General features: G+C 40.4%; 1 protein-coding gene across 1 annotated transcript; it reads left to right on the top strand.

The window, feature by feature from the left end:
* The first annotated feature begins 944 nt into the window (after positions 1–944).
* fancb (FA complementation group B) lies at positions 945–23,005 on the top strand. Its single transcript, XM_047369972.1, has 8 exons — positions 945–2,044; positions 3,129–3,284; positions 3,372–3,458; positions 3,990–4,118; positions 17,170–17,342; positions 18,911–19,311; positions 19,392–19,632; positions 22,463–23,005. The coding sequence occupies exons 1-8, from the start codon at positions 1,136–1,138 to the stop codon at positions 22,878–22,880; spliced, it is 2,514 nt and encodes an 837-aa protein (XP_047225928.1). The 5' UTR covers positions 945–1,135; the 3' UTR covers positions 22,881–23,005.
* Positions 23,006–23,305: the final 300 nt, after the last annotated feature.

Genomic DNA, 23,305 nt, shown 5'->3' on the forward strand with positions numbered 1-23,305 from the left:
TACTGAAATGTGCTTTTTAGTTGCACAAAAATGTTGCATCCATGATTTAAAAATACTGTAACTTTATAAATGTTGCTATGAGTGTATCTTTTAAAATTGAAGCCCGGAGTGAAGAGCAGATGTTCAAAAAGGAGCACAAATGAAGGAGAAAAAAGAAATCATGTTAGTATAAATAAACACGTTGCAAATTCCTAAAGCGTGTTGTCTCTTTTAAATTCATGCAATTAAAAAATGATACACAGGACTGTTACATGAAAGTAATTTTCCTGGAATTTATTTGGTTTATGCAAAATATGCCCTTTGTCCTGGGGTTCAGATAATTCAATTTTAGACTCATCTTTACATAGAATAGTATTGCAGACGTTCTTGCCTGTGTTTACATTCTCTCTGGCAAACAAAGCCTTCATGTTTCTTGGAGGGTTACCTCCTTGCACACCAAGTTTCACATGCACTTTCATATCAGCAGAGCCCGCTCTAGGTCCAGTAATGACATCTTAGGGTTTATGGAAAATTCTTGTAGCATCTTGTGGTCTGCTCTCAGGGTGAACAGACTGGAGCATGTTGGCAGATGTTTAGGACATCCTTCACTTGTAGACTGTTTTCCAGACAATGAAGGGGCTGATTCCAATTTCTTTTGACACCTCTTTCAGTGTCTTACCAGATTCATCAGTTGCTGCGAACATTTTGTGAAGGCCTCCTACTCTAGAAGACTGAACGTTGGAAACACTGAAATTAAAATATCAAACAAACGTGACAAACTAAAAAGCTTTAACAACACGCATTTCTATTTATGTATGATTAACTTTTTCACTTTTTTCTATATTTTGATTTGACCTCTGGGACCCCTCGTCTACAAGTGACAAGTTGCGTAATATCCCTTTAACAACACAAAAAGCTGACTCTACAACTCGCAAGCCAACTTCAGCGTTAGTATGGCGCGCTATTTTGACTGATATAAGGGTTAGGGCCATACTGCCATACGGCCATAAGCCGCCGTGAAAAGTTAAGTGTGCGTCTCTGTTCTGTGTACAGTGATACATTTAGCGTATAGTTCTCGCTTTATACACAGCCATAGTGTCAAGAAAATAACCGTCTCCAGCCTAAAGTGGGCGAAGCTGACAGCAAGCGTCACATAATGGAGAAGTTGTCCTCGGAAGATTCGCATCGAAAAGCCCACAGCCTCTCACACGGCGGAAAAATGGTCCTATTTACCTGCAAACGAGATCCAGCCGTGGATGGAAGCGAAAGAAGCGGGTTAACATTCCGCAGTTTCTACTTTGAACGTGATGGCAACGCGTTCCTGAAGGCAACAGAGGGAGCAGCTTCCATCAGCAGGAAACTGTCAGTCCATGTGGACATTGTAACGTGTAAATGTGCTGTAGATGTTCAGAAACGGGTTAAAACTCCTTCCATTTTGGTGACAAAGAAGAGTGAGAAGGGGGCCAGCTTTCAGTATAGTCTGCTCACACTTAGCAGCTCACACCAACTAGAGCCCTGCATTGAGTTCAAGCTCCCCTATCAAATGAAGGGTAAAGTGTGCATCCTTCAGGGTCCCACAGTGCTGTGGAGCCATCACAACAGTGTGTTGTATACATCCCCCCTGGCAGAGGGAGTCAGAAAGATACCCATTCAAACCCCACGCTGTGTTTTTGGAGAACTTCCCATCCATAAAGGACAGCTTTTTGCTCTTGGACTTTCAGAACCACTCTCAATTAACCAACCCCCAACACTTGGCTATTTTCTTGAGGATGGCCAAGTGTTTGACGGCTCTTTGATTTTACCTCATCCCTATATTTGCATCACGCAGTGCATGCAGGTTCTCACGGCTGAAAGAGTGGATGATGGGCTGAGATGTGCTGTTATTGCAGCAACTTCAAAGCAGCAGCTTGTGCTTTTTGAAAATGGGATGGTGAAAGACACATGTGAACTGCCCTTTGAGCAGGCTGAAGACATTCAAATGGTTGACACCGGAAGAAACGGATGTCTGTTCGTTGTATTCTTTAAACCAGGGCATGTTTGTGCCGTGTGGAAGGAAACACTTCAGGTATGTATGAACTGGAGTGTGCTGTGTTTCCTAAAATGGTTCACACCCCCTCAGGTTTTTACATTTTTGTCTATGTCTAAAAACAAAGGTTATTCTATTTTATGTAATGGACACAAAATGGTGGATAACTGCAACGTGGAAAGAAAAAATACATAGTTGTCACATTTTTTACAAATAAAAAAAGTGTGGCCTACATATTATATCTTTAGTTCATTTTGATCTGTGACCCCTTAAATAAAATCCAGTACAGCCTCTTCAGAAGTCATTTAATTATTAAAGAGTCCAACTATGTGTAACCTAATCTCAGTATAAGTATTATATAATTGGTGTTACACTCTAAAAATGTGAAAGCCAATGTTGAAAGAAAGTCATAAGAAGAGTTAAAGTTCTCCATGAGCCATATAGGGGAGAACTTTAGGTGCTTTGGTCAGGTGGGACAAAAGTTTTGTAGTGCTGTGGGAATGCTTTTCTTCAGCAACAGGGAAGCTGGTCAGAATGAATCCTAGAAGAAAACCCTATTTAAGGCTGCAAAAGAGACTAGGGGAGGTACACCTTCCAGCAGGATGGCAAAATCATTTAGCCAGCAATTAATGTATCAGAATGGCCCAGTCAAAGTACAGACCTAAATCCAGCTGAGAATATGTTGCAAGACTTGAAAATTGCTGGTCAGAGATGCTGTTCGACTGACCAGAGTGAAGTTGAGATATTTTGCATTGAACAAAATATGGGTAAAAATATATTTCTCCAAATGTGCTAAACAGAAACAGAACATACCCCAAAAGATCTGCAAGTAGATGCTGTGGAAGGTGGTCCTATGAAGTGGCAACTGACTCACTGGGGTTAATGCAAATCCACAAAATGCTTTTAAGATTTATGTTTGTAAAAAAAAAAAAGAAAACCAGGTATAATTTTTCTTACTAACCACAGTTATGCGCAACCGTTTTAGTCTATTACATAAATCTCAATAACATTCATTGAAGTTTGTGGATGCAACAGGACATGGAAACGTTTCACACTTTTGCAAGATGCAGTGATAATATTTGCGTGATGTTTAAATCCGTTTTTTACAACAAATCTTTTCCAGATTGCCTCCTGTTGGTCAGATGTCAGCTCCGCCCACGTGGATGATTTCCTTGGATGTGGAACGGAGCAGATGCTGCTGCTTTTTAGGAATCAAGGGTTAGCCAGGGAGCCACTGGAAAAATTCCTTATCACTGACCTCTGTGGTATTTCTTACTCTGTAAGGCTACTGGAGTTACTTTAAGCTATATTTACAAGATCACTGGTACAGATAGTACTATGCCTAATAAAAATACATTTCTTTTAGTGTGGTCAAGGCTTTGAAGCGCCAAAGACAAGCCCTCCTCAAGAAAACTCACTCCTCACTCTTCAAGCTTTGGAATCCAGATTACAGGTGAACCCCTGAAACACGTCATAAGAAGAAGCCCCAAAATACTACAATTTGTGTTTATAGCTTTACAATATATTTGCATTACTCTGATATTGTTTACATATTAGACTCATCTTTTCCCTGGAAATAACTGAATATACAGTGCCTGGCAAAAGTATTCACACCTCTTGAACTACAATCTGTCATGTTACACCCACAAACGTCGCTTTGTGTTGGTTTATCACTAAAAGTCTTAATAGAGTACACTGACATTTGTTGTTGCTATGCGATAAAATGTGAAAAAGTTCAAGGGGTATGACTACTTTTGGAGGACACTGGACATGCATTTATCATGTTTTTTTTTTAATTCATTTAAAGTCCATTCATATGTTTGGTATATTGAAAGTGTGCTACCTACTCATGTTATGCTATGTGATGATAGTATTTTTGTGAGTTTTGAATATCTTGACATTGACCTCTGTTCATTCATTCAACGGTTCATTATGTATCCTGTCTGTAAAGATTTCTGTCGGTCAAATATTATTTGTAATTTAGAGTGGATTGATCGTCCTTCAAGAGCTTGAAAGAGAGGTGAGAGTGAAGGACAGAGTTCTACAGCAATCAATCCAAATCCTGACTGAGATGCTTTCAGGCAGGGAGACCGTTCTCAGCCAGCCTGAACAGGTACTGTTCATGTACTTCCCTCAGAACTGACTGGTTGTGCTACCTGTAACCTTTCTAACTAGCAGTTACCCAATGGACAGCACAGGAATATTCTCTAACTCTGTAAAATGCTTTTAAGTATGATAACTAAAAAGCTAAGACAGTTTATGCACACTGACCAAAATAAGTAATTTCTTAAGATGATGTCTTCATTATCTAAGCTAAACTGACAACGTGTAAAAGAAAATCACCAACATCAGCATTTTTTGGCACCTCTAGAAATTCCTATAAATGTACCTGAAGGAATCCTGCCATTGATACTTGCCTCTGTTGAGTTGATCGGAGTGTCTAGGAACTTTTATCTTAGAATCCAGGACTTTGTTCCTTGAGGTATAAAAACGATGCAAGACTGAGGGCCATATCTCTGAGGTACTCAGTGAAGTATTCAGTGAGGTGCTCAGTGAGGTACTCAGCTTTAAAATGGGAATAACAAGATAACATGCCATTTACGAGAGGCACATAAGTCTTATGCAGTCCTATGCAGACTGGAAAGGTGTTAAATTTGACATCAGTATTTTACAGGACTGGAAAAGTCTGGAATTTTATTTAAGGCTGCACAGTGTCGTTTCGGCCTACGGGCCGGGCAGTAGTGCGGAGTACTGGGCCTTCTTGACATCCCTGTCGGGGGTGCTGGATAGTGCCACTCCCAGGGACTCCAATATTCTGCTGGGGGACTTCAACGCCCACGTGGGAAACGACATTGACACCTGGAGAGGCGTGATCGGGAGGAATGGCCTCCCTGATCTGAATCCAAGTAGTGTTTCGTTACTGGACTTTTGTGCTAGTCACGGATTGTCCATAATGAACACCATGTTCAAGCATAAGGGTGTCCATCAGAGGACTTTGCACCAGGACACCCTAGGCAGGAGGTCGATGATTGACTTTGTTGTCGTATCGTCAGACCTTCGGCCGCATGTTTTGGACACTCGGGTGAAGAGAGGGGCTGAGCTGTCCACTGATCACCACCGGGTGGTGAGTTGAATCCGCTGGAAGAGGAGAAAGCCGGACAGACTTGTCTTGTTCACGAGTGAGGAAAGAATGGAGCGGGAGGTCGACAGACGGATCGGTGCAGCTGCCGCAGTAATGGGGGCACTGTGCCGGTCTGTTGTGGTGAAGAGAGAGCTGAACCGAAAAGCGAAGCTCTCGATTTACCGGTCGGTCTACGTTCCTATCCTCACCTATGGCCATGAACTTTGGGTCATGACCAAAAGAACGAGATCCCGGATACAAGCGGCTGAAATGAGCTTCCTCCGTAGGGTGGCCGGACACTCCCTTAGAGATAGGGTGAGGAGCTCGGCCATCTGGGAGGGGCTCAGAGTAGAGCCGCTGCTCCTCCACATCGAGAGGAGCCAGTTGAGGTGGCTTGGGCATCTATACCGGATGCCTCCTGGATGCCTTCCTCGGGAGGTGTTCCAGGTACGTCCCACCGGGAGGAGGCCCAGGGGATGACCCAGGACACGCTGGAGGGACTATGTCTCTCGGCTGGCCTGGGAACGCCTTGGGCTCCCCCCGGAGGAGCTGGAGGAGGTGTCTGGAGAGAGGGAAGTCTGGGCGTCTCTGCTGAGTCTGCTGCCCCCGGTCCCAGATAAAGCAGAAGACAACGAGTACAAGCTTCACAGTATTAGGAAAACATGGGATATGTGATAATGTTGGTGAATGACGCATATATATGGTACGATATGGACAACAATGTGAACAGTGATATTGTGATAACAATTCTCGTACTTGTACTTGTACTCGTCGTCTTCCGCTTCATCCGGGACTGGGTCGTGGGGGCAGCAGACTCAGTAGAGACACCCAGACGTCACTCTCACCAGACACCTCCTCCAGCTCCTCAGGGGGGAGCCCAAGGCATTCCCAGGCCAGCCGAGAGACATAGTCCCCCCAGCGTGTCCTGGGCCGTCCCCTGGGCCTCCTCCTGGTGGGACGTGCCTGGAACATCTCCATCACCTTTGTCCGCTGCCTGATCCTCTTTGCACCGGTCCCTCATGGTTCCCCCTGTAGGTGGTGGGCCCACTGGGGGATGGCCTCGCTTCTCTCGTTCGGCCTTGGCCCGGCTGGGTCCTGCGAGGAGCAACCCGGCCACTTGCTGCTCTCCGAAGAGTCCCAACCCCAGGCTTGCCTCCAGGGTGTAACCCGGGCTCCGCCGTATCAGGCGACATCATGTGCCTCGATTGTGTGGTCCTCATAAAGGCATCTTGAACCATTTGTCTGACCCATCACCCAGAGCCTGTTTGCCCCAAACAATATAGCCTCTAGGATCATTCGAGCACTCAAATCCCTCCACCATGTTAAGGTGTTGGTTCAAGGAGGGGTGATAACAGTACATTTCTTTCTTTCTTTCTTTCTTTTTTTCTTTCTACTCATCGAATGCCAATTTTAAGATTAAAATCTGTTTCTAATTGAAGGAGGATGCTTTACATTAGGGGTACAGTGTTGTACAGTTATGAGGACAGTAAACGTTTTCCAGGCAGGAGTGGTTAGAAAATAACTCTTTAAATCCAGCACATTGTTTTTTGACAGTTTCCCATCCCTGTGAAACAAGTATTTCTTCATATGGTGCAATGCCTTGATGAGTAGTTCTTGAACAACCAGTCTATCGTCCCAACCCTTGGGTGGATTTAGGTCTATGTTATAAGCTGACGAAGATGTTAGACGGTCTATTTCTTATTTTACCTTTTTTGTCTTTTGAGATATTTTCTGCCGTCAGTGAATAGGATAGATTCATTCTTAAAAGTTCCTACTCATTATTTTTACCAATTTCCTAACCAGTTTACCCTGATAAACGTTTGTTCTTTACTTTGGAAATGGAAAGTTGAAAGGAACTTAGATCTTGTCTCAACAAGTACTTTTTGCTTCTTGTCTATCCTGTTGAATGAATTAAAAAAACGGTCAAACTGAAACAAAGAGATTAATATAAGCATGGCTGACAATCTCTGTATTGGTTCATTCAGCAACAATGTTACAGTACATTTAGCTCAGCCGACCGAGTTAAAGGTTTGTATATTTTGAACCTAGATTCTGTGGAGTTGTACATATGGAGTAGAAACCGGCGCCGGTCCGACTCTCCAGTGAGAACTAGATCATTCAGAGTGGTATCTATTGCAGATCACTCCTACCCCAGAAAGTTTCCTGGTCAAGACCTAGCCAGGGGTAAGAATGTTGTTATCCAACTAATTGATTTAATTTTTACTATTAATTTTTGAAATAAAACAAAATCATTCAACAGAACTTAAGGTATTTATCAGGCTGCATATTTCACCACCCTTTTTTTATTAGAAATTGTGAAGTTTATTTAAATTGGCTCTTTACCTGGTACAGACCCAATTTAAAGGGATAGTTCATAATTATTTAAATAGAGTTTAGATGAGGGCCATTTCAGAAGCTTAACATCATCCTTTTTGCCAATTCCATCATTGTTCTGTTGTTCTGGGTTCATTGTTCTGTTGGAGCATCCAGTTGTGTCCAGGTTTCAGTCTGTCTGCTTTTTATTTGAGGTGAAGTTGACAGATCTAGAGGTAGTCCTGCTTTATTGTTAAATCTACTTTGTAAAATGAGACGGCAACATACAACTCCCCAGCAAAGATGCACCTTGACTCCCTCAAACATATTTCTCGTTATTGTTGCCCCTTTTCTTAATCATTGTCTCGTCGGACCATTTACCGTTTCTCCAGAAACATTCAGCATGTCCGTATGTGCAGTTTCAGATTTTAGTTGATCTTAAAGGTTTTTTTTTTTTCATGGTAAGTACCGTTTTGCTCCCCTTAATGTTAGACTGCCTTCAGTGTAAAGAGTAGCATTGATGTTCCAGCAGCGTCTGGTTCATGGCAGGCTTTAAACCAGGCTGGCAGTTTGGGTCAGATGGTTGAAGCTTGTACACAATTAATAATCAGGTCTGTGCCAGAAGACCATCCACTTCAAATGAACGCTACCATTTCTGATGAGAAGAGTGAGCAGAAGCCCAGTCAGAGGTTTCTCTTTAACTTGCATTAATCCACATATTAGTGGGAGTGTGTGAATGTTTTCAAGCCTGAATGTTTAATTTTGTCCATGTCTGAATTAGAGAAAATCCACAATCAGTTCACACCTTAACTGGATTATCTGCACTTCCTTAAGGAGAAACGGTTTAAATTAATTAATCAAAAGCCCAAAATAAATATGGCATCCATTGCAAACATCTGAACAGAGCTGTACATAACAAGTACCCTTGTTGTTTGTTTATTTTTTTGTTTCATGTGTTTTTGTTTAGACACACAAAGTTCAATCAAGACTAAGATTTGAAACATGTTATATCAGAATTTTTATCATCATTGCTGAAACAGGAGATCAGGGAGAGCCTGTACAAGATGTAGTGGAATTTTCTTATCAAAGTGGGAGAGAAATGTACTCATTAAAAGAGCAAAACCGGACTTTGTCTTTATAAGTTTTATTCAAAGGCATTCAGCGTTTGAAGACCCCGTCACTGAGGTTAGTCAGTTAAGCAGAGCCCCGATCAACATTTACACACAGTATTTAAAGAGTATGTGGGTGTTACCTCAACTTCAAAGAGTCTGTGTTTTATGGCCCTACACCATCCTCGGGTCAGAGGTAACAAAGTTATCTATGAGCAGACCATCTGCTCTTCCTGAGACATCACCCTAAAGTATGGGTTTTAACCATTAAACTTCTGATAATGGTTTTACACACCAACTCATCTAGGGTAACAAAACACAGAGGTCAAGAGGGGAGAGAGGTAAGGGAAGTTCAGAGCATTAAAAAGAATTTCCATCACACTTCCTTTCTTCTGATTACAAGATAATCACAACTAAAGGAAAATTCTTCAAAACCATCACCCCTCTCAGCTAACAGATAATCCAAAGCCATCCTATTTTGCAAAGTCATCGTTCTAAGAGCTTGCTGCTCCTTGGTCAGATCAATGAAACCTTCCTCTCTAATAATGGGCTGATTGAATTATAAGTTGTGACTGTAGGTAGTAAGTGAGCTAGATAACATACTCCAGACCAATTAGCAGGCAGATACAGATATGATCTATTTCCACACATCCAAACCATGTTCTTTGGACATGAGGACCCATCTCTACTAGGAAAAGTAACAAGAACCCCGATTAATTTACCTCCCTGGTCATACAATTGACTTCCATTCGGTAAGGCTGTAAGATTAAGAGTTAACACAAAGGGATCTGGGACCAAAGATCCTGAAATAGTATAAGCAGCAGTTCTGACAGGACAAGACTCAAATTTATGTCTGTTGATTAAAGCACATGAAACAGATATAATAGTTTTGCAACCTTCTGTCTTTCCAAGGAAATAAGGTGTGTTTTCCTCCTGTGTGATACAAATAAAGAATTCCTGTAGGAGCACATATTAAATTAGTCTCACTAGAAAATCTACTAACATTTCTGCTTTGCCTTACAATATAATTCCTCACCCAAGGAAAAATAACCTCCACCAGCTGGTTATGTCGCCTATCTGGAAAGAAAGTAGTATCAATAGGAACAGGTACTAAAAATGGTTGATCATTAATAGCATGTGAAATCAAACGACAAACATAGCAACTGTCATTTCTTATCTTCCTCACGGTTTGATGCATCAGTTGCCACCAGACATTATCAGCATGATCATAGTAGTCAGAAAAGTGATGAATCTCTCTTCGAATCAGCTGATGAGTATTATTGGCGTAATTACTCAGATTAGCCACAAATTGTCTTTGCTGTACCTTTCCCCAAATGAACACAAGAGTAATAAAATACTTGCAATACCAATCATTAGCATCAGAACAGACCATCTTCCATATAACTGTATCGTGACCTTGAGGTGAAATGTCCTTTCTTCTGGTACTGAAAGCAAACAGTTTTTTTTTCAAAGAAAACAAATCATAAACAAAACTCAAAAATTCTGCTGTCTCTCCTGAGTGGCTTCTGTGCTTCAAGCTGCCCTGTTACCAGTCTGGTACAGGTGGGCGGTCGTAGGAAGCTCCTCTAGAAATATGTTTAGAAACAGGAACTCTAACCTGCTGGAAGTTAGGCTTCCATAGTCCAACTAAACAACGGTGGAAATGAACACATTTCAAATTTGTAATAATACCATAATGATAGATATCAAGCAATAAACATGAAAGTTAGATAAAAGCATCCGAGATTTCCTCCTCAGAGTCAGTTTCGCTGTCAAAGTGGGAGAAAAGAATTTGGCTGACCCTCACTGTCCAGGCAAAGGAGCGCCTAGTAGCCACCAAATGTTAAGAAATTAAGGAGAATAAGCATCATGGTCCATGTTTGACTGTCTCTCTGTTGCAGACGTCGCCAGTCCATCATCCAGAGAAAGGTTATGTGCAAATGTGTAGAGGTCTTCCCTGTATGTTTCCTATGTGTGTCTCACTGTGGTGTGTGTGCAGTGAGGCAAATGACCTTATGATTTCTAACTTTCAGGCAATGCGATGGCCTTAAGTAGATTCTGAAATAACGTTGCACTGCCCAAGAAATTATTGTGCCCTTGTAAAAACAGTGTTCTTCAACCACCTCTTCAATCACTCGCCAGTGATCAGCTTACAGTTCTTTGTCTTGTGGTGGTCCGCTGTCCTCACACCTTTCAGCCGTGGATGATCCAGTTGGAAGATGACTTGTCCTGGAAGCCAGTTGAAGCTGGAGGAGCTGGAGCTTTCCTGCAGCTTTCCTGGGTGTCTAGTAGGATCTGATATGGGCCATTCCAGCCCTGGACTTCCTGTGTTTTCTCCTAGATTCTCTGACCAGAATCCAGTCGCCAGGAATAACGGACTGGAGGGTGGAAGTGGCTGTTTCTGGTAATGCAGCCTTCACCGTCTGTGAAACTTGAGAAAACACAGTGGACAGGTTTTGACAGTAAAACAACATCCTACCTTCACACAAAAATGTGGAAGAAAATGATCTTGGCAATATGCCCATGTCCAAATTAGGAGACCTGCCACACAGCACTTCAAAAGGACTGAGATTTGCCTGTGTCCTTTGTCTCAATCTCATATAAGTGAGAACAGGGCCTTCACAACGCTTGGCTAATTTTCAATTCAAAGTCCCATTCTCAAACCTAGGTGCTTAACTACATGAATTTCATCAAAACATCCAACAAAATCAAAAGAATTGATCTTCTGACTTCACCTGGTATACTAGCAGTGACCATCAGTTAAATATTCTGAATATCAAAAATGTGACATGATGTTTGAGGAAGGTCTGATTACAGGTCAATATTTCATAGTTTCAGAAAACCCAAAAAGAATTTCAAAAATGGTCTAATCTGTGGAGATGTACAATTTCACAAAAGAATCAACACCATAATTTCAGACAGGTTTTCAGAATGTGGTGTTAGGGAGCTATGCACCATTTATATAAACAAAGTACAACGTCTCTCTCGCATTGTCACTAAGTCCTCACTGGAGGTATGAGCTACCCTTTTTCCCATGAGTGCTAAAACTTTTGGAACCCCATGTTGCTTTATTCTGACATTCCCCTCTTCTGGCGCAGGGTCCAACCCATGCGACAATTCAGCAAAAAGTTTGTACAAAAATGTTCTAGTAACCAAGATCACATTACATAGAACCAAAGAAATGAATTCTGACATAACTATGTGTCACTATGAAATTACCAAACGCAACATAAATACAATCCAGTTGTTTTTAACTGCAATTCAGTTCCATTAACAACAAAACACAAACTTCAGTTATTCAGTTCATCAATGTCTCATTCAGAAATAAGTCACATATCATCCTGATTTGTCTTGTATGAAGATGAATATTAGATTAATGGACATCTAATGAAATTTTGATGCATAAACTCTACAAATTGAATCTAATAAATAATTCTCACTAAGTTTGAAGTCATGACTCAGATTCTTTATCAAAAATATATTCCTTACTTTTGCATATCTTGAACTGTCAGCTAGTTTAATGGTACCAGGGAAAACTTTCAATCTAATAAATCACCAATGATTCTGTATGCAAAACTAATTCTTTAAACTAGTTTAAACTATTTCATTAACCTTTTAATAGTAAAACACAGAAATCTAAAAGTCATGCTATATCCTTAATTATTATACAAAAAACATGTTTTTAAGACGACAATCATTACAAGCATTTTGATTCTATTGTCTCTTAAACTGTTAAAACTCAGGAAGGGAGGTGCTGAGCGTTACCATGGCAGCAAAGGCATGAACCAACCTGGTAGGTGGGCGGAGTCAGGCAGAACTAACCTCTGATTGGCAGCCTATGGGCGGACCCACAGTTTCTTCATTCCAACCCATCTTAGTGAACCTTAAACTGCAAAACTGTTAACATGCACCTACCTCAGAAACAAGCTGCTTCTTAACTCTCCTGAAAACTCAAAGTTTTAATCAATCTGGGATTTAGAAACATTATTCTAAACATGGATTATTGTTTCATGCAACATATAAACAAACATTCATTCCAACAAAACAAAGACAAAACATCAAAGACAGACAAATGGCCAAATTTGAAGCTTCAAGAATTCAAAGAAATTTTTAACAATCGCTTTTCAAAATGTTTTCTCAGCCATATCTTTTAATGCTATAATTGATCAATGTTGTTATGACAATCTTCAGGATCCTTTTTAAAATGAGTGCACATAATCCAAAGATATCTCAAACTATTTAGAAGCACAGCAACAGTTTTCATTAACATGAATCCAAATTTACTGATGCTGAAACCTTTTGCCAATTCTTTGTTCTGTAACTCTGTAATAATAACTACAATCCTGAGAGTTATTGTTATAATTCTCTTTTTGTTTGGCTCAATTTGATCGCAGCTGCATTCAAGAATTTCTCTGCTCAAGTTAAAAGCAAATAACTATTTTAAGTCAGCGTTGACATTTTAAGGTATACCCAAACAAAACAAAAACTGCAGTGTTTGACTTAATCAGAAATTAAGATAAGAAGCTTGACTCCAAACTGGACTTTTTCCCCCATAGTGTTTCAAAAGGAGAACAGACATAATTTTCTTTAATTTGGGTTATTTAAATTTTGAGAGTTGGGGAGAAAATTATTACTAGAACCCCTCTTTAATAATCCAAATGCTGATAAATGTTCCAATATTTTATCTCTTAGTAATCTGAAATTACATTGTGTACCTTTGTACTCCTATGTATTCTTTTAATCTTTAAACCTTTAGAAATCAAACAAGGAGACTGGAGTTTGAGCCGACCTTCCTCTTTAGTGTTGAGAGCCTTTATTTCTTTTGTCTTTTTTTTCCTAAAATGAAGGATTTTACTTGTCTTTATTCCATTATAAAAAATCCTAACCTTGGTTCCAAAACAAAACTCTTCAACCCCAATCTGTGTTCCCCAGAGTAGAAATTTTGAGTATTATTGCATTTCAAAGCCACCAAATGACTGGAACCCATCATTGGCTTAGATCTGTTTTAATAGGTAATCGGTCTACCTTTAATTAAGTATTATAATTTTATGGACCCAAAATCTATGGCTTACGGGCTTCAGGAGTCCAGGAACCACAGGTTGAATACTACTGCATTGAACAATGATGCTAACTTTCTGCAGAGATTGAAGAGAGGGTTGACTAAATATCCCCAGACCTATTAGTGTATTATTTCTGCTTGGACAATAATCAGATTTAAAAATCACTTGTTCACAGCTCCTAATTTACCTCAGATCATATTTGCTCCCAACCCAGTTCATAAGAAGCTTCAGACAAACATTATGCTAAAAAAACAAAAACAAAACAAAACAAAAAACACAGATCTGTTTTAAAATAAAGAAAAAGCATGCTTAAAAAACTTGGTACTGTGGTGGAAAATAACTCCACAGTTCTAAAGGCCTTTTCTATGCAGTCTTTTAGGAAACATGAGATTAGTTTCATTTTTGTGTGGTATCACTGTCCAATCAGATTCTTTCTTACCTTCCAAAATAACCCAATTTTTTCCATTCTCATTTTAAAGGTTTGTTTTACGAAGGAAAATGTGTTTAACAAAACCAATCACTCTCAAAAGTTTAAAATGTTTTAGCTGGTGATATCTTAGAAAACAAGTGTTTTAATATTTCTGTGCAGAACAGAACTGATTAGGTTTCCTTTCCTTCTTCAAAGTGAGAAAAAAGGACCTGCAGAACCAAGCCTTTCATAGTTTTTGTCAGGACCTGATATAAGGTACAGTGTAAATCAACACGCTGCATGAATCAGAAGAGGGAAGAAAAAACCTAATATAACCTCTTCCCAGCAGCTGCTGTGAAAAACAATGAATTTGTACTTTCCATAACCGTCAGTTAGCACTTGCGGACAAAACTGCACCAAACTGTAAGTACTGTGTCGGAGACTGTATGAAGACCATCTGCAGTAAAACTAAGCCTGTTTTAATGAGGTCTCTAACCCATTAGATTTATGGAATACAAACTCTGACAACAGAAAATAATACCTGAAGGAGAAACCCATCAGGTTTTACGCATGCGCTGGGTTTTAAAAATGCTCCTTCATGAGATCTGTCCTGAGAATAACATAGAAACACTTGGTTACTGCTGAGTTTTGGAGATGTTGTAACTTCCTCTGCTTTTTAATAACTTTTAATAACTATAATAATTGACCCTGAATATTCCACGACAAAAGAGAACTTGTTTCTCTGAAAGAATTAACTGGAAAGTATCAAATGAGCTAAGTTATCACCCTTTTAAAGATACTTTTCTAACCCTAAAATAATATTTTAACCCGCTATATCTGTCAACGTCAAGCCAGCGTCACATGAGCAGTGGTTAATAAGCGTTCCTCATTGCAGAAAATAAGAAAAGATTTATGCAAATGTGTGTGTGTTTGTACGTCAGTTTCTTAATTGCTCCAGAGTCAGACTGTCATGCACACAGTCCTCTATCAGTCCAAAAACAACCCAGGCCCTTCCCAGCTGTGTTGGTGGGACATTCACTCCTTTGTCCACTTTAACTTCTCCAGGAGGGAGAAAGAACTTTGCTCCGTCCTGTAACTCTTCTGCGATGTGCTTTCAATATAAATCCAGTGTATCGCTCTTCTGGCTCTGCACCATCATGGATCGTTGTCCATCTCAGTGGGTTTGGGGCCAGACTTCCTCTGAGTTTCGTTCTGGTGGAAACTCACACTGTGATTTGCAGCAGGCAGACAGGCAGGCAGGCAGGCCCTCTCTCTCTTTCAGGCCATGATGAAGAAGCGTCTCTGGTGGAGTAGCCATGGAGAAGGGCAGGTTTCTAAAGTCCAGACTCAAAAACGCAGATGTTGCACTCAAATCCTATATATATATGTGTGTTTGTGAGAGAGGCAGAAGAAAAGGTTTAGTATAGGTTCAGATTTTGCAAACAGAAATATTATCAGTCAGTCAGTCAGTCGTCCCCCTGCCTGTCACTTCCTTCCACAACATGAACTATACTCCTTTCTAAAGCAACTTTCATTTCCCATCTCTAATGTCCCTTTTCACTTTTACCTTCTTTTCAACTGATCGCAATATTTAAGACAAACAAAACTTCCTTCAGGAAAGTTTTAACTTTTTAACCCCTTAATTGATGCACTCTGTGCTTTTTAATCTTTTTCTTATGTTTTTTATTTTTCCCATCTCCATCCATCAACTGTTTTACTTTAAACTATTTAACTTATTTACACTCAAACTTCCATGCTGTGAAAACCCAAACATTTAACACAATCATCCCCGATTTTTCCTTTCATTCTTTTATAAATCAGAGAATGAAGAAGGAGACACCCCTGATGCCTCAAGGTTCCGGAACCATTTTTTTTTCCTTTTTACCCGTTCAGCCATCTGGCTTTTCTCCTTTATGAGGTGTAGAAAATTGCTAAAAACCACCCGCAAAACCCTGTGTTTTGCTTTATCTTATTGTTACCAATAAGAACCTCCCTGTATTCCTTTGCAGGGTAACCGGGCCCTCAGCTGATGTCCTCCCTCTCGCAACTCCTGAACCTAATTAATTAGTTAGGAGATGATGGTTAATGTGTAATAAAAAATAATATACATTATATCATACAGAGCAACTTCTCACCCAGATATATTTGAAGACAAATAGTTCGGATCCAATCGGCCAGAAGCCGCAGGCGGGCCCCAGAACTCCCCTCCGTAAAATGGAAGTGGACTGAGAACAACTCTCAGGCTGGCCAGGCGTCCGTGTCCCATCCTGCGGTTTCCTCTCGCACGTTAGATCCTGTTCGTGACGCTAAAATTGTAATGGAATTTTCTTATCAAAGTAGGAGAGAAATTTACTTATATAAAGAGCAAAACCGGGCTTTGTCTTTATAAGTTTTATTCAAAGGCATTTCAGCGTTTGAATGACTCTGTCACTGAGGTTAGTCAGTTAAGCAGAGCCCCGATCAATATTTACACACAGTATTTAAAGAGTATGTGGGTGTTACCTCAACTTCAAAGAGTCTGTGTTTTATGGCCCTAGACCCTCCTCGGGTCAGAGGTAACAAAGTTATCTAGGAACAGACCCATCTGCTCTTCCTGAGTCATCACCCTAAAGCATGAGTTTTAACCATTAAACGTCTGATAATGGTTTTACAGACCAACTCCTTTAGGGTAACAAAACACAAAGATCAGAGGGGAGAGAGGTAAGGGAAGTTCAGAGCATTGAAAATAATTTTCCACAACAATGACTTGTTAGACTGATGCTGAAAGTAGCATGATGTTCCTAAAACTTGCTGGTTGGCTGAATGGATTTTCCCAGATTATAGGGTTTCTTCAGTTTAAACAGGATTTGCTAAAGGATTTTAAAATTTGTTTATTAGCTGGTGTAACTGTCTGTAGAATGTGATAATGAACCGTTTAGCATTTCCAATATGTACTCATCAACTTAAAACATTACACCAAAATGAGCTAATAAAAACCATTTTAGCTAAGCTTTGTTTCAGCCAAAAGTTCTGCAGCAGTACACTTTAATTTTGAAATAGAGTTGAGAAAAGTCTACCGTGATTGTGCCTAAAAAGCAAACTGAAATGCTGCTGCTGCCAGTGGCGACACCCATTTGTCATTGCTGATTATGATCTTTGTGCTGTCCGTCTAGGAAGGCCTTGTTGCCCTGTGGGACGGTGATGAGGAGTTCAGTGATGAGACTCTGGATGACAAGATGTATGAAACGCCAACGCTGTCTTCCAAACCTAAAATTGACAAGCTGTGGCATCGCATCACTAAGGACCAGCTGGTTGTTGGACTGATTCTAACTGCTGAAAGTAGCATGTGAATATGAATTCATTTTTTTTTCATGGTGCACATTGTGTATTTGTCTGTAGCCTGAAGGGCAAACTTGCACAAAGCACTACTCTCTGCTTTGTTGTATGATCATTTCTCTACAAGTGCATATCCGTAAAGTAGAATATTACATATGAAATGTTAATAAATAAAAACTTGCCCACATTTTACTGCCAGACCTGTAGATCCAGCACATTACTAGAACTAAAAGATCTCATAAGGCAACACATAATGTCCCGAATCTAAAGAAATATTCAAGAACAAATAAGAAACAAAATCACTGACATCTATCAGCCTGGGAAGAGTTAAAGAGCCATTTCCAATGTTTCAGGACTGCAGGGAATCATAGTGAGAACTAGTATTTGCAAATAGAAAAAAACATGGAACAGTTATGAACCTTCCAAGAGGGACCAGGCTACCAAAATCACTCCGTGGCATATCGACAATTTATCCAGGAGGTCACAGAAGACCCAGAACAACATCTAAAGAACTGTGGGACTCACTTGGCTCAGTTAAGGTCAGGGTTCATGATTCAACAATAAAGAGACTGGGCATAAAATCTGTCCATGGAGGAGGTCCGAGGCAAAAATTACCATCAAGCATCTGAAAGGATGACACTTAATCACTGAGCAACAGTCCAGTCATTTTTCTCCTCAGACTGGATAAGACACTTCTGACGTTTCTGGTTTAGGAATAGATTAGCACAAGAAATGCAGCAGTTGTAGCCCATTTCCTGTTGGGTGTGTGTAGTGGCTCTAGGGAGTTCTGGTTTTATACCTTGTAAATCTCCCCCAAACTCAGGAATAGGGTGTACCTCACAATCCTCTAAAATCTACAGCTATATCTGTTGGCTATGCACCAATTTGTACTACACTTTTCCTTCCACTCAGCTTTCCATTTATATGCTTTTATGCAGCACTCTGGCCAGCCAGCGTCTTTGGCAATGATGTTTTGTGCCTCATCCTTCTTGTGGTGTCAATGACGGTCTGCTTGGCAACTTTTAAGAAAACAGCCGTGCCTGTCATTGTGCAAGCCGGAACATAACAGTTCTTCAATAAAAATACATTTTTTACTGTTTACGTAATATTCAGATTTTCTGTGAAACCTAATTTTGCGTCTTCATCAGCTGTAAGCTATAATCATTCAAATGAACTAAAATAAACACTTAAACTGTACTGAAAGTACAGTTTATTCTGTGTGTTATCTGGGTTGACCCAACATCCTGTCAGATTCAAGTTGACAGGATGATCATCATCTTATGTGGAAACAAAACTCTCTGATTCCTACATCCACATGCTCCTACGTTACTTTGAGGACATGTGAAGGCAAGTTTCCCCTGACGCCATTGCCTCTGGCGCTCGTTTGGTTTTGTTTTTACTGCTAGTCTTTACAACTGATGTAACCTCACCAGCGTGTTGGTGTTTAATCAGTACACCAGTTGCTCTACATTCACAAACACAGACACATTGACACTAGTTTTCTGTTTAATTTCCAGTTTGATCATGCGCTACCTGTGTGATATCTGATTGTTCACGATGGTTTTATTTTTGCTTCAGACCAGTGAGCGGTGTGAGCTTATCCCTCCTGACAGAGCCTGGCCAGAGCTCGATGCCTGTGGTAATCCAGACCCAGAGCCAAGTGTTCTGGCTGCCTGCGTGCAGCCCCTCGACACCAACCCTCTCTTCCTCATCGCCTGCAGCCAAAAGAAGCAAGCAGCACATCGCCAGCAATGATCTCAAAGCGTGCAGACTGGCTGTGACTGCGGCGACCAAGCTGGCACCTCTGCTGACCTCTGGCTGTGTCAAGTGCCATGCCATGCTTCATTACATGGAGAAAGTAGAAACTCCTTTCCCTGGGAGCACCCCAACAACAGCTGCACTGCATTGTGGGGAAGTTTCTGTAGACATCCGGGATCTTTGCCAGAATCCCCTACTCCAAACCCCTCATATCAAAACAGGTAAAATCAGTTAAACTCACAGCTCAATATTTTACTTGTGGAACATTTCTTGCTTATTCTTTTCTTCTTTTTATTTTCAGATGAGGTTAGAGAAGACCTTCTGAGTCTGTTGACAGTCCTGGATCACTGGGTCTTGCATATAGATTCTCCAGATTATAGTTTGGGTGACATAGATGACTGGATCCAGAGGAGACAGGGTTTTAAAAAGATAGAAGTGAGCCCTGAGTATTTACTTTTATTTTCTCCAGGACCTTCTGCTCCAATGTTGATGCGCTGGCAGCAGATAAATGCTTTCCAGGGGAATTTATCCATCCACTCCAGGTAAAACTTTTCCCCTGATTGATACCATCAAGAAAGTTGTGTTGCTACCGTCAGACTTGCTCACAGTGTTCCTGCCCCTTAAACCTTTTCACATTTTCTGTACCCCCAACTAAAAAGTATTTTATTGGGACTTTATGGGATAGACTTACACAAAGCAAATAACTGTGAAGTATATGAAATGTGAATCTGACTTTCAGATCAACCTTTCACAGCAATTACAGCTGAAGGCATTTAGGGTGTATCTGTACCAGCTTTTCACATCTGGAGAGTATTTTTTCAAATACTTTGCATAATAGCTCAAGATCAATCGGATTGGGGGAAGACTTGTTTATTGGATTTATGTCTATGTTACGGCCCAAAAAAAGGGTCACAACATATTTAATGAGGACATGGAGACAGAATACGGATTCAAACATTCTGTTTATTACTTGATTACTTTGTTTCTTCTTTGATTTTCCTGAAATCACACGAAGACTGGAACTTTTAACTGCGGTTTTCTAAAAAAAAAGAGACAAATTTAGAACCCATACCTCCCCATGTCCACAAACAAACCCAAAAGTACAAACAAAAAAATGGACCCGATGAGCCGGCCAAACAGAATCAACAGGTGGGGCAGCGGGCCAACTCTATACAGGGCCGTCGAAGCCACTACCAACACCGAACTAAGAAAAAAAGAAATCCCAAAAGGAAAAAAAGGCGAAAACAGGACAACCGGTCCCATCAAGCCAAAATCAGAACAAAAGGCTAAAGCTACCAACAAAAGCTACCGCATGGCAAGATGCTGCTGCGGCCTGCAGTACTGACAACCAGCTGGGAGCGCGCACACGCGAGGCGTGCCCCAGCAGCGGAAGAGAGAACGCAAACGAGAGAGCAAGAAAGGGACAGACAGAGCGCTTAAAGTCCAGCCTATTTATAGGCTGGCGAAGACAAACGCCATACTTATAAAGCACGCAAAAAATAATTTAACCAACACTAAACAAGAAACACTAAGACTTAAGCCAAAAATACAAAAGAATTAATAATAATAATAATAATAATGATAATACTAATGATATGCCCAGAGCACATAACATTATAACTTTATACTTTAAAATCAAGGCATTTTCATGAAAATGCTTTGATCTATACCATTCCATTGTAGCGTTGTCCTACTGGAAGGTGAACCTTTCCTCAGTCTCAAGCCTTCAGCAGCTTCTAACGTGTTTTTTTCCAGGACTCCCTCGTATTTAGCTCCATCCATCTTAAAATCAACTCTGACCAGCTTCCCAGTTCCTATTGAAGAAAAGCATCTGCAAAACATGATGCTGCCACCATGTTTCATGCTTGTGATATTCACTGTGATGTGCACTGTTTGTGTTGTTTTTGCCACTCATAGCATTTTGTATGTTGGTGGAATAATTACAATTTTGGTCTCTCGTGACCAGAGAACATTGTTTCATGTTTGCTTTGTCCCTGACGTGGCTTTTGGCAAACATCTTATGGGTTTCTTTTATAATAACTTTCCATTTGCCACTCTTCATAGGCCAGGGTTTTGGAGTGCACAATATTTTTATGCTGATTGATCCTTCCCACCTGATCTGTTGATTTCTGCTGCTCCTCCAGAGTTACCACATACCCATTCAGTCTTTGCCGAGGCTGCCAGTTTAGGTGGATGGACATGTCTTCTTAGGTTTGCCGTGGTCCCACACGGTTTCCATTGTCAGATATTCAAAACTTGGGATATTGTTTTATAACATAAACCTCCTTCAGATGTCTCCACAACTCCTTTCTAGACCTGCCTGGTGTGTTCCTTAGTCTTTGATGATAATTCGTCTTTGAAGATGATTAGTCTTTGTTCACTAATGTTCTCTAACAAACCACTGAGGCCTTCACACAATGGCTGAATTTAAACTGCATGCGGGTGGACTATTTTTACTTTTTAAAAGCAACTAGTTGGATTTTATATAAGATTATTGGGGCCTTTACATTTGCATGCCACGCCTATGAAATTTTTATTTGTAACACATAAATTGAAAATCATGCCTTATTTTCGTTTCCCGTCATAATTGTGAGCTACTTTGTGTTGGTCTATCACATAAAATCCTTTGAGGCTTGTAGTTGTACCATGAATAAGTTGAAGGTGAATGAATGCAAGACATTTTATGTTAATTTCTTAGAGTCTTTGCTTCTGCTGATTAATCTACTTATGAATGGAACTGATGCATCTTTTTTTCTCGATAAAGTATAATGAGAACGTAAAATTAAGCAGAAAACTCTGGCCATAAAGAAAAATTGCACTGTGGGAGGATTCGTATGTTCCATCCTGTGTCTCCATACATTTTAATATTGTCTCCCTTTATGTCCTATAAACTGGATCTATTTTTATGTTTCCTGATTTACCGTGTTCAGAATATTCATTGGTTTGCGTGGTCTAAAATACCAAATCCTGCTAATATAATTCAGAGCCATAAAATATCCAGAATAGAGATTCCTTCTTAAGTTGTCAACAGCAGTATTACTACTCTGAGTATTAAATTATGCAGTCGTAGTGAATGCATACAGAAAGGTAGTTCTGCTGGATTTCCATAAACACATTCCACGTTGACAAGCCTTTGAAGTTGGCTGAGGTGTATGTCTGTGTGATATTCTTCGAATATCAAAGAGATTTTGGTGCTCTGGCAAGCGGAGCTCTTAAAATTACAAATCCTGCTAATAAATACTAAAAAGGTAGGTCTCTGCGAATCAGCTGACAAACGACAAAAACGATCAAAAGGCTGTAGGGAATTCTTTTCTTAATCCATTGCTGTGTGTATTTTAACATGCAAAATCTGGTTCTACCCTTGCTTTGCAGCCAATTACAAATGCTCCAGTTCTTGGACTCCATGCTTACATACCTACCCAATTCTTGCTTCGTCCAACCTGTCAAGTGCACAAGAAGCCAGAGCACATCTCAAGAATTCGCTTCTGCTCTGGAAAAAGAGGTGCTGTCACTACGAGAGGGTTTATCCTCACTTCTGTGTGGCAAAGATGAAGAAGAGAGGAATAAGGGGTGCACTGGACAAGGGGAAGTCCCTAAGCCTGGGTGTACAGAGGAGCTGATTAGGTGTACCAGGGAGGTGTGGCAGCAGAACGTGGAGAGGAGCAGGGCGAGGCTGAGTCCTCTTGTGGATGCCGGGAAGTATCGTGAGATTATCCAAAGCATTTCAAAAGTCAAGATGGATGCAGATTTGGCAGCTGTGCGACAGACACAGATGACTTTGATCAGCTGAGATGTCACAAAGATGGTTTCTGTTACCTGTTTATCCACTATAAACAGATTTAACTCATTTAAATAATTTGTACTTCTGCAAAGCTTCCTAGATTTTTCAAATATAGATTTTACTCTGCCCTGTCATTTTTGTAGTTTTTTTTTTCTCCTTGTTTCCTCTCATCCATTTTCCTTTTTGTGTCCTCCAGCTCACTTTCTCGGTGAGTGAACCACACGTGATCTTCTGTTCCTTTAAATGTTTTGTCAATTATGCAATAGGGAGAATATGTCTTTCCCCCTTCCTTTCCGCTTTGAATGTCTTGTTACTGAAAAGCGTTATATAAATAAACTTACCTTACCTTCCATAGAGCAAATCTTTCCCGATGCTGTAAGGCAACAAGACCCACCATACTGTATGCCAAATTTATCAGCACAGCACCTGTAAAA

This window comes from Girardinichthys multiradiatus, chromosome 7 (genome assembly GCF_021462225.1).
Source record: "Girardinichthys multiradiatus isolate DD_20200921_A chromosome 7, DD_fGirMul_XY1, whole genome shotgun sequence".
NCBI classification, from domain to species: Eukaryota; Metazoa; Chordata; class Actinopteri; order Cyprinodontiformes; family Goodeidae; genus Girardinichthys; species Girardinichthys multiradiatus.